This window comes from Rhinoderma darwinii, chromosome 3 (genome assembly GCF_050947455.1).
Source record: "Rhinoderma darwinii isolate aRhiDar2 chromosome 3, aRhiDar2.hap1, whole genome shotgun sequence".
NCBI lineage: Eukaryota > Metazoa > Chordata > Amphibia > Anura > Rhinodermatidae > Rhinoderma > Rhinoderma darwinii.
The window spans coordinates 329,836,169-329,847,650 of NC_134689.1; the positions used below are offsets into that span (position 1 = coordinate 329,836,169).

Genomic DNA, 11,482 nt, shown 5'->3' on the forward strand with positions numbered 1-11,482 from the left:
AACGGAAAGTGACAGCACAGCTTCCGTTTCCGTCAGCATTAGCGCAGTCGACTACGCTATTGATTCTGTCCGAAAACCTGCCGGAACGGTGACTAACGGAAACCATTAGCGATGTTTCCGTCACCATTGAGATCAATGGTGACTGAAACGGAAGCTGTGCTGTCACTTTCACTTTCCGTTGCGGGGTTCACCCGACAGAAACCTCAGACGGAACCCCGGAGCGGAAGCAAACGGTGATGTGAACAGGCCCTGACACAAAAGTTTAGTATTTTTTTAAGCTGGTTCACAAAAAAAAATTATTCCAAATTCTACTGGACCAACTGCCTATTTAGAGACCGGCAGCAGCTCCAGGAGCGACATCATAAGGAACACACTAGGCGGATATGCGGAGTAAAACTCCACAGCTTATCCGCCCCGGTAGCCGCAGGGAATTCTGCCAGCAAAACCGCACCAAATAGTGGCGCAGGTTTGGTGAGGCATGTCCGCTGCGGGAATCCTGTAGGGAAAAAAAAGTTTAGACTTGCCCCGGCCGTAGTTTAGGTGACGCATCTCTCTCTTCTGAACGTAGCCCCGCCTCCTGGGATGACGCTGTAGACCATGTGACCGCTGCAGCAGTCACATGGGATGAAACGTCATGACAGGAGGCGGGGCTGCGCTAAGAATAGAGGATCGCGTCACCAGGACTACGGCTGGGGCAAGTCTAAACTTTTTTATAAATGTAAAAAAAGTACCTTTTTTTTTCTCATTTGTGATTTTTGCGGCAGAACCGCAGCATTTCCAGAGGAGCGGCGATTCCACTGAATAAATTGACATGTTGCGGCTTAAAAAGTTACACGGCAGGTCCATTGTTTTTGCAGCGTGTGGATGAGATTTGTTCACATCTCATCCCCTCTGCTGCCACTGTGATACGCTGCGGATTTTCCACAATAAAATGTGTTGCATAAAATCCGCAGTGTTCATGCCTAGTGTGTTCCTACCCTAAGGCCGGATTTACACGAGCGTGTGCTTTTTGCGTGCGCAAAAACGTGGCGTTTTGCGCGTGCAAAATTTCCATAACCACTCCGTGTGTCAGCAGCGTACGATGCGCGGCTGCGTGATTTTCGCGCAGCCGCCATCATTACGACACTGTTTGTATGTTTGTAGCACGTGGTGCTTTTCTGTTTTCATTCATAGTTTATACTGCTGCGGAAGTGCTGGGCGGGATTTTCACGCACCCATTGACTTCAATGGGTGCGTGATGCGCGAACAATGCACAAATATCGGTCATGTCGTGAGTTTTACGCAGCGGACACACGGACACACTCTGCATGAAAATCACTGACAGTCCGCACGGCCCCAGAGAGTAACATAGGTCCGTGCGAGGCGCGTGAAAATCACGCACGTTGCACGGATGTATTACACGTTCGTCTGAATAAGCCCTAACAATAAGGCCCAGTTCACAGAGTTTTTGGGCCTTGATATTGACTCGGACACTGCGTCAGAATCGGCACCAAACAACTTCCAAAACCGCCTCCCATTGATTTAATCTGAAATCAATGGGATCCAGTCGCGGAAAAAATAAAAAGCAGCACGTCCTTTCTTGCCGCGGAAAAAATAAAAAACAGCACGTCCTTTCTTGCCGCGGTTCCGCCTCTGACCTCCCATCCAAATCAATGGGAGGCAGAAAATGCATTTTTCGCTGCGTTTTTTGTCTGCTGTCCTCAATCGCAGCGGGCAAAAAAACGCAGCAAAAAACGCGGCAAGATAGTGTGGGCAGGTCAAAATCTGCCTCAAAATTCTGTAAGGAATTTTGAGGCAGATTTTTTTCTGCCTGCAAAATACTCTGTGTGAATAGGGCCATAACTTAAACAGCACTTTCAACACTTTACTCACTGTTTCTGAAGAGCTGCTCCCACTCCAGTCCTCTTCAGGCGATGTCTTTGGTCCAGACGTCCAGTCCTTCACCTCCAGGCTCCAGAAAATGGCGGGGATCGTGTAACTCCTGCCGCCGCGGAAGAACTGGACTCCTCCCCCTCTCCTTACGCAGCTACGCTCTGGAGAAGTCGGACGAGGAGTCGGACGAGGAGTCGGACGTGGAGGAGGACGACGAGGAGGCGGAGTCTGAGGTGGGCCAGCAGGTAAGTAAACTGTGCGCCGCTGCTGTCCTTCCCCGTAGATCGGACTTGTGTTGCGGGCGCACCGCCTCCCTCTCGGTGGCGCGCCTGGTCGTTCGCGCGTGGGCGGTCGTGCGTGGGTACGCGCAAGCGGTCGTGTGCGCGCGCAAGCGGTATTTCGCGGCGGTGATGAGGGGGGCCCGCAGCTCACGACATTGTTTTGGTGACAAGAACAGGCCCCGTTGCAGGGGCCTGTTTTTTTCTACCAAAGGCAAGTCGCGGCCCCCCTTTCAATTAAGTTTGGCCGGGCCCCCTACACTAGTACCCCTAATACCCCCCTGATGGCGGCCCTGGATATATATATATATATATGTATATGTATACCAGTTAGTTTGTGTTTATAAAAAAAAAAAAAGTTTGTTGTGTTAGTGACGTTATGGCGAGGAAGTTTTTTAGTGCGGAGGAGGCACACGCCATGCTGTGGTCTGAGTCTGAGACCGCATCAGAGATGGCATCAGAGTTGGAACCTGTTTTAGGTAGTGATGATGATCGCGTCACTTCAGGTTCATCTTCAGGGGACGTTGCCCCTGACGCAGTTGAAACTGCAGAACATGGAAGCGCAGGGCCTAGTAACGCTGTAGCACGGGACAGCCTGGTCCCTCCAGTTCAGGCTCTTGTATGGGCACCTGCCCCATCTTTTGGGCCTAGAATCCACGGATTTACTGCCACTCCTGGCATAACTGTGGACAATACAAATTTTATCCAAATGGATTACTTCCATTTATTTATTACTGACGACATCCTAAATGTGATTGTCCACGAAACAAATTTATATGCCGCTCAGTATATAAGGCAGAAACCTTCATCCACTCATGCCAGAGCTTGGACGCCCACCAATTTGCAGGAATTAAAAAAAAAAAAAAAGCCACCCCAGTATTCTGCAGTAATGCCCAGGTCTCGTTATGAGACAATGATGAGGTTCCTCCACTTCAATGACAATGCCCATGCCCCCCCCCCCAAGTACCGATGCAAACCGTGATCGGTTGTTCAAAATAAGACCGATAATAAATTCCCTCAATAATTTATTCCTGCAACTCTACACCCCTGAGCAGAATGTAAGCGTGGACGAATTCCTCCTCAACTTCCATGGAAGACTTAGCTTTCGCCAATATCCACCTTCCAAAAGGGCAAGATATGGCGTTAAGCTTTACAAATTGTGTGAAAGGGGGTCAGGATATACCACCGCCTTCAGGATTTATGAAGGGCGAGACCGCACAAAAAATGTTCCTGGATGCCCCCCTGATCTTTCCACCAGCAGTAAGATCATGTGGGAGATAATGCAGCCTCTGCTTCACAAGGGGTACCACCTGTACTGCGACAATTTTTATTCCAGTGTGCCCCCATTTAGGCATTTGCATGCTGCAAGGACTGGGGCATGTGGTACCATGCGCAAAAACCGAATTGGTTTTCCGCAGCAATTAGTGGGGAAGCGCATGGTAAAGGGGGACTCCTGTGCTTATGCATCTGAGGAATTGCTGGCGGTCAAGTACAGGGATCGCAAATATGTGTATGTACTGAGCAGGATTCATACCGCAGGAACAGTGGCAGTGAGGGAAAGAGGGGCAACATCGGACAAGCACAAACCAGTAAGCGTGTCCGAATATAACAAGTACATGGGGGGGGGTGGATTTAAGCGACCAGGTTTTACAGCCCTATTTATTAAAACGCAAAACAAAAACCTGGTACAAAAAAGTGGCCATTTATTTGTTACAGGTGGCAATCCACAGAGGCAGAGACACATACCTGGATTTCCAGGAGAAAATTATTGAAGGCCTCATATTTGACGTTCAGGACACCAGAGAATGCCCCGTCTGAGGATGTCACGCGACTGACTGAAAGACACTTCATCAGTCGGATTCCCCCAACACCAACTAGAAGCAACCCCCAGAAAAAGTGCTGCGTCTGCAGAAAAGACGGGCACTGCAAAGATTCCCGATATTTCTGTCCCTCATGTACCTCGCAACCAGGCCTGTGCATTGACCCATGTTTTAAAAAATACCACACTGTTCTGCATTATTAGATTTTAGTTAATTAATTGAAAATATATTTGCCCTACATTACATTTTTATTTTCCCCCCGATTTTACTCCAAGGGTGAGGGAGGGAATGGGTGGGTGGGGGGTGGATTTCATGTTTGCATATTTTCTAAATGTCATCTGCTGGAGAGCTCCATTTGCATAAACCTGCAATTTTTTATTTTAGAAAGCCCCCCCAAAAAATTCCCATTCTACCCCTAGATAAATATTTTGGGATCTCTGCTTCAAGAGCAGATATTTTGGAAGTGTTATAGAAACTCTGAGTTTTGTAAAACCAGCTTTGAAAAAAGGCGATTTGTGAAATAAGCTTCTTCTATCGTCCGTCGAGGAAGGTCAAGGGGTTGACCGAAACGTCGCACTGTCACTGGCTACAAATAAATAATTTGTTTGGATAAATAACTCCATATTGGTGTGCATAGTACTTCTTATGCCCGTGAATAAAGCACACCTATTTGGTATCCCCATGCACGGGAGAGGTGGAAGAATGTGAAAGGAGATTAATTTTGTCCGTGGTCTATACTGTGTGTGAAAAATGCTAGCATGAACTGACGCATTTGCTAAAAAAATGCACATTTTATTTTGTTCCATCTTATTCAGGAAACTTTCAGAAGAAAACTGGACTTTCTAAAAATATGATAAACCCCTTGAAGGAAACCTTGTGGGGTCTACTTGTGTGAATGAAGTCATTTATGGGGTGTTTCTAATGTTTCAGCAGCATTACGCCCCCCAGAAAACAGTATGCGGCTATAAAATCAAGTGCAGAATTCCTGGACCGAAAAGGCCAAAAAGCCTCCTTTTATGCCAAGCCCTGGCACATGCCCGCACAGTGAATAAAGCACACATATTTGGTATCCCCATGCACGGGAGAAGTGGCGGAATGTGAAAGGAGATGAATTTTGTCCGTGGTCTATACCGTGTGTGAAAAATGCTGGTCTAAACTGACGCAATTGCTAAATTCTTATATATACTGACAAATGCCACTAAAACAAAGCCCTATCTGTCCTTTGAATTTTACACTCTTTTTAAAGAAGAAACTTTATTCACCTGCAGAGTTATAGTCATCTAAAGAAGCGCATAGCAAAATTGTGACATTTGCTCTGGTCATTTAGCTGTAAAACAGCCTAGTCCTTAACCGGTTAAACTTTTCGCGCCTTCTATGGTAATTTCTGTTTACTCTATGATGCAGGATCTTAACCCCGCCCAGCGCCGCCGCCTGTCCATCCCTAAATGCCGAAATCTGGCGTTGTACAGAGGAGTCTATGTCGCTGACCAATCAGCGTCATACACTTCTCTCCGTTCATTTCCTCAGCGCATAGGGATCCTGCTAGATCAGTATGTGCTGTCTTATACTGACACATTAACGTTATTGAAGTGTCCTGACAGTGAATAGACATTCCTTCCAGCTAGGACGGGCTGTCTATTCACAATCCCGACACTTAACGTTTCTGTGGTATTTACAGCAGAGCAAGCGTAATCTCGCTGTAACCTGTTATTTACAGCGTGATCTCGCGAGATTACGCTTTGCTCTGCTGTAAGTATCACAGAAACGTTACGGATGTCGGGATTGTGAATAGACATCTAGTCCTGGCTGGAAGGAATGTCTATTCACTGTCTAAACACTTCAGTAATGTTAATGTGTCAGTATAAGACAGCACATACTGATCTAGCAGGATCCCTATGCGCTGAGGAAATGAATAGAGAGAAGTGTATGACGCTGGTTGGTCAGCGTCATACACTCCTCTGTACAACGCCCACTTGGTCAATAGTAAAAACACGCCCAGTTGGGCATTAAGAAACTAATTAGCATAAAGCTAAAATCGCTAATAACGTGGTGAAAATAGATCGTTTTTCTAAATAAAAAGCACTGCTGTCATCTACATTATAGCGCTGATCTCCTTATGTAGGAGATAGGGCACTTATAATGTGGTGACAGAAGGTGTGATCTATTCACACAAGGTTCCCTGTCTGGAGAAGCTGGGCATTGCCAGCCTGTGGGAGGCAGAAGTTCTGGTAAGAACACGTTTGCAGTGATGTGCTAGGCAGAAGGCCTTTCACCCTGATAGCTAGGGAAGCTGTATGTTTAGTTAGATGTTGGAAAGGCCTAGGGTTTTTATTTAACTGTTTTGTAAAACCGCTTTTCATGTATGAAGACAATAAAGCTGGTTGTGGCCAGTTTCAAACCAATTCAACTGTGTTGGAGTGAAAATTCTTTAGTGTGCCAGCCATATTACAATGGAGATGGCGATCCTGTGAGCAAACTTACCCCAAGTTGTCACAATATCCATAGATTGTGTCTATATATCAGTAAACTACAACATGACAGATCAAGTGATTCGCAATGACCCCATGTATACTGTATATGTCTGTATGTATGTATATATTTCAATTTTTTTCCCTATTGAGGAAGTAATGCATTTTTTTTTTCTTGGTAATGCAGTAATACATATGGTCAGTCACTCGCCTTAATGAGGTGGTGAGCTGCCTTATATACTCCAGTCCCTCTTAGCTTCAGGCCTGGTGCATGTTCTCCGGTCTCATAACCTTCAACAGCGACTGACTAAAAGATAAAGCAACACTTTCTTTAAAACAGTATCTTTACCTAGTAAGAAGAATAATACTGCATGATCTGAACGATCATGTGGTTCTTCTACCATTGGTAGAAACTAGGAAAACCATGAATGTAGCCCCTCATGGGGACTTTGAAATAAACCATTGTATATATGCCATCAAACTAAGAGATAATACTCACCCAGGGATTGCTGAATGTGATCCAGGATTTTACTCGATCACCAAATTTCTCAAAGCACAAGTTGGCGTAATCATTAAAGTAAGTGACCATTGTGATGTTCTGCCAACCACCGAACTTCTCCTGCAGGGTCTGAAAGATCACAACCAAAATATTAAACTCGGATATCATAATCTGGTAAGAATGGCTTTTTATAGATGTAAATGGACTTGAATCCAAATATCTTTTCCTGATCTAGATATGGAGGTTGCACACAGAGAATTGTTTTATGTTCATAATTTATGCGGATGATTTCGATATAGAACATATAAGTTACTCCAACAACAATATTTAATGTCATTTGGCTAAGGACAATCTACCGAGTCCAGCAATGATCCAGTTGCTCTATTTTCATCTGAAGGCTAACTCCATTGGGAAGTTGTCAAAACTCTCCTCAATGGTCTTACTGTTCATAGGAATTATCACATGAATTTTTCCAGTGAATGGCATAAAATTCTTTAAACTTTAGTTGTCAAAGAACCATAGTAATAAAGTTATAAACAATGTTTCCGCTTACGCACTTTGAGGTGTAAGTAGCACTTAATCATCTCTGCTTACAGCGCAAAACACGTAAGCGGAAACATTGTTTTTAACTTTATTACTATGTGGCTTTGATAAATAAAGTTAGAAGGATTTTATGCCGTGTGCCGGAAAAATTAATATCAAAATTCAAGGCTCCAGCCTTGTGGTCCGTGCACTGGAGCAATGAATTAGTTGGAGAAGATGGTTGAGATAAACTTTTTTATATTATTATGTTCACAGGAATTGGTAGTCATGAAAATTACTAATAAATTTTAATGAAGGTTCATATTTTTCTTCAAGACAATACACATAATTACTGGTATTAACATTGTAGAATGTTGATCCATTGATTTGTTCAATTGCTAGCAGGGGGTTTAGGATGGAATTTTTAGATACCCTTGCAAAAAATAAAAATAAAAAAAAACTTGTTTGACAGTTCCCCTATGTTTACTGTCTGGGGAAAGAATAAATTGGCATGTTGCTTTACAACATATCCGAAACTTTGTTCCCCCGGGGGATAGGCAGCAGTCAGAGGTGTTTGCAGCAGTTTATTCCCCCTTCCCGATGGCTGAGTAGGCAGGGGTCCCCAGAGACACGTGGTCTAGAGTCACTGGTTAGGGAACACTAGCCTAGGGTGTGGTAAAATAATATCTGGTAGTGTATTCGTAGATATTGCAAAATAAACTGGTGTATTAGTGTATGTGGTATATAGTAACACTAAGCACGACATACCTGTGGCAAGTCCCAGTGATATAAGGTGACCACTGGGGTAATCTTATTTTCAAGCAGAACATTGATTAAATCACTGTAGTATTTTATTCCCTTCTCATTAACACTTTCAGCTGTGGAAACAAATGTGGGGAAATTATAACACATATATGCGCAATTACCATTAAACTCAGTGTGTTATCTCTGGTACGATTTATAACTGAAAACTAGTTGTCCATATATAATGGACTTCATGCTCCTCTCACTGCCCGAGCTAAGTAGATTTTGTACATCATGTTTTACCCACTTACTAAAATGTTTTATTTTGGGGAGTACCAGAACATGTTAGGGTGGTTTATATGCTGTGGCAGAAAAATTAGGTATTTAATAGGCCATCTTGAGTGGAAGCACCTCTTATACTAAGGGGTTAACATCCTCTGCTCATCCATTGCTTACTTAGGTCTACAGTAATTGATGAATATGCATTTATTGTATGTTTACAAATGGGGAATTTTTACTGTTTGGGGTTTTGTGGGAGATCTTTTTTTTTGTCATATAGATTCTTATTGTAATACTACATTCATGTAAGTCAGATCAGGATTATCGATGAGAAATTGTTCAGCAGTTTGTTGTGAGTTACTCGTGCTTACCAGGAGGCCGGAAGACAATATTCCGTGTCGATTGCATAGGGTTTCAGTCATGTTAAAGCACAACTCCACTTTCGAAGACTCTTTAGAACATAAATCTACATAGAAGTTGACTAAATTTACAAATACTTTACTGTTTGTACCAATTTTCAGATATTCCATGTGTTCCATTCATGATTTTAAATGTGTGTAAATAGCTAAGCTCCCACAATGCACTTCTTACTGTAGACTTGAAGGCAGCAATACGACAACACTTTCTATAATAACAGATGTCCTGACAACCAGCTGATAGTCGCTGGTCTGGTTCCCGGAACCCCTAGCGATACACTGTTATAGCTGGGGCAATATTTGTATAGCCATACATTTCCTCTGTAGCGCCCACTGCAGGGGAAATGCAGTATTATATGTCATCTGCTTAAATGAGGGGCCAGTCATGTTACACCAGTGCTGCTCTTATTTAACGGCTCTGGCTCATAGTGGGGGTCCTGTACAGGGAATAAGTGGACAAAACAACCCTATTCACTATAGATGTGAATATAGGCGAAACATCATGAAGTGCTAAATCAGTACCCGGCAAGTATAGCAAAGCCTTTACAGTTACTCATTAATGGACTAAGTAAACTCACCTTTGATGCCTGTTGGGATTAAACGAGGCCAAGAGATAGAAAGACGATAATGCGAAACTTTCAGTTCCTTCAGCAATTCCACGTCTTCCTGCGATACATAATAAATCAATGTAAACCCATATCAGAGGTGGAAGACCGCAATCATGAAGCGAAGAATTCAACTCAAGCTCTGCACTTTGTTCATGTCCCTTAGGGTATGTGCACACACACTAATTACGTCCGTAATTGACGGACGTATTTCGGCCGCAAGTCCCGGACCGAACACAGTGCAGGGAGCCGGGCTCCTAGCATCATACTTATGTACGATGCTAGGAGTCCCTGCCTCGCTGCAGGACAACTGTCCCGTACTGTAATCATGTTTTCAGTACGAGACAGTTGTCTTGCAGGGACTCCTAGCATCGTACATAAGTATGATGCTAGGAGCCCGGCTCCCTGCACTGTGTTCGGTCCGGGACTTGCGGCCTGAAATACGTCCGTCAATTACGGACGTAATTAGTGTGTGTGCACATACCCTTATTGTTTCCACAAAAAGATGGTGGACAAACACTGCTACAAGACGTATAGTAAAGCAGGTTCAAGCAGAACCAAAACATACTTTATGGATGTGGCCATAGAAAAGAACATTTGGCCTTAATCAGACAAACGGATGGACTAATATTAGAACATTTCTTTGTGAACTACATACATGTAAAAGTATTATCCAAATTGTTCCATAAAAGGTTAATTTTCTGCTGGGTAATGTAGGGATAACGGCAATGACCAATAATAGTAATTTCTTGATGTCTATGGTTGTTTCCTGTCCACGATCATTGATGGCTCATAGAATATCAAGGCGCATTAATTCCCTTCCTTGGTATCTATCAACTCTCCACTGAACTCTTGAATGAGAACAGCGAAGGAGCTAAAAGCAGCAGTATGGAGATAAGCTGCTCTCACCTTGACTTTGTAATACCCGTCACATGTGGAATCTGCAGTCTGGTTCATGAATGTTTTTCCCTTCTTATGTGTGAACACATCCCAAATACTCTGCCCTTTTCCATCCTTGTCCCAGGCACCTTCAGTCTGGTATGCAGAGCTACCCACTCCCCATGTGAAATCTGTAAGGAAGAGATAGACTGTCACATAGTACAAGTAATATGCTTTCCACAGAAGATGATTGACTAAAAACTTACTGGGTGGGAAAGTGCCATAATAAAAGGATCCTCGTTCAGTCTGTGTCCACTCAAATTCCTCCTCGCCCCAGCTACATAGTGCCAGGAGGAGTAGCTGGGTCACACAGATGAGTGGAACAATCATTCTATGGCAGAAGTGATGGTCAGCTCACAGTATCTCTTAACAGCAGATGTTTGAGTTATTCCATTTCTGTGACATTGAAGACAGCTTAAGTAAAACAAATAATCTTCAGTTTTATTCTTTATTTTACTTAAAGGAACAGTGTCATCACAATTTTTTTTTTAATATGTTAAAGATGTTAGTGCTTTATTAAAAACGTTTATATTTATTTGTGTGTTTATGTGTTACTTTTTCTTATTTTTACACTTTTTCTTCCCTATGGGGGCTACCATTTTTTTTCCATTTCTGTGTGTCGATTAACGACACATACAGACATGGAATACGGCAGCTCCAGTCCCATAGGGACTGCGAACGGGTCCCGTCCCATCCACTTCTGTGTACGCCGTCTGTGTGGGAACGGCGCATGCGCCGCTCCCACACAGTCCAATTTGAAATGCGCGCCGTCCGGCGCCATTTTCCTGTGGACCGGAAGTCGCGGCCGGACAGTAAGATTACTACTTCCGGTCGCGGCTTCCGGACTTGTGCACTTGGACCAGCGGCAGCAGACGGAGCGGACGGGCCGGAGGGAGCCGCGGCGGCAGGAGCAGGTAAGAGATTTCTATGTATGTTCGTGTTTTACTGTGTTTACTATTGTATGTAAACCTACTACACTGTGTGTTAGCTCAAAAAATGGCGACACACAGTGTAGGAGGTTAGACCGTTCAATCCCCTCG

At 43.9% G+C, this 11,482-nt stretch overlaps 1 protein-coding gene across 2 annotated transcripts in view; it reads right to left on the reverse strand.

The window, feature by feature from the left end:
• The window catches only part of LCTL (lactase like), a 28,075-nt gene extending 17,241 nt beyond the window's left edge, over positions 1 to 10,834 (reverse strand). For both annotated transcript variants that reach the window (XM_075858327.1, XM_075858325.1), the window contains exons 1-6: positions 10,649 to 10,834; positions 10,413 to 10,573; positions 9,477 to 9,564; positions 8,228 to 8,337; positions 6,938 to 7,066; positions 6,650 to 6,745 (exon numbers count right to left, since the gene is read on the reverse strand). In XM_075858327.1, coding sequence (XP_075714442.1) covers positions 6,650 to 6,745; positions 6,938 to 7,066; positions 8,228 to 8,337; positions 9,477 to 9,564; positions 10,413 to 10,573; positions 10,649 to 10,772 — 708 coding nt within the window. In that variant the 5' untranslated portion in view covers positions 10,773 to 10,834. The remainder of the gene's footprint in view (positions 1 to 6,649; positions 6,746 to 6,937; positions 7,067 to 8,227; positions 8,338 to 9,476; positions 9,565 to 10,412; positions 10,574 to 10,648) is intronic.
• Positions 10,835 to 11,482: the final 648 nt, after the last annotated feature.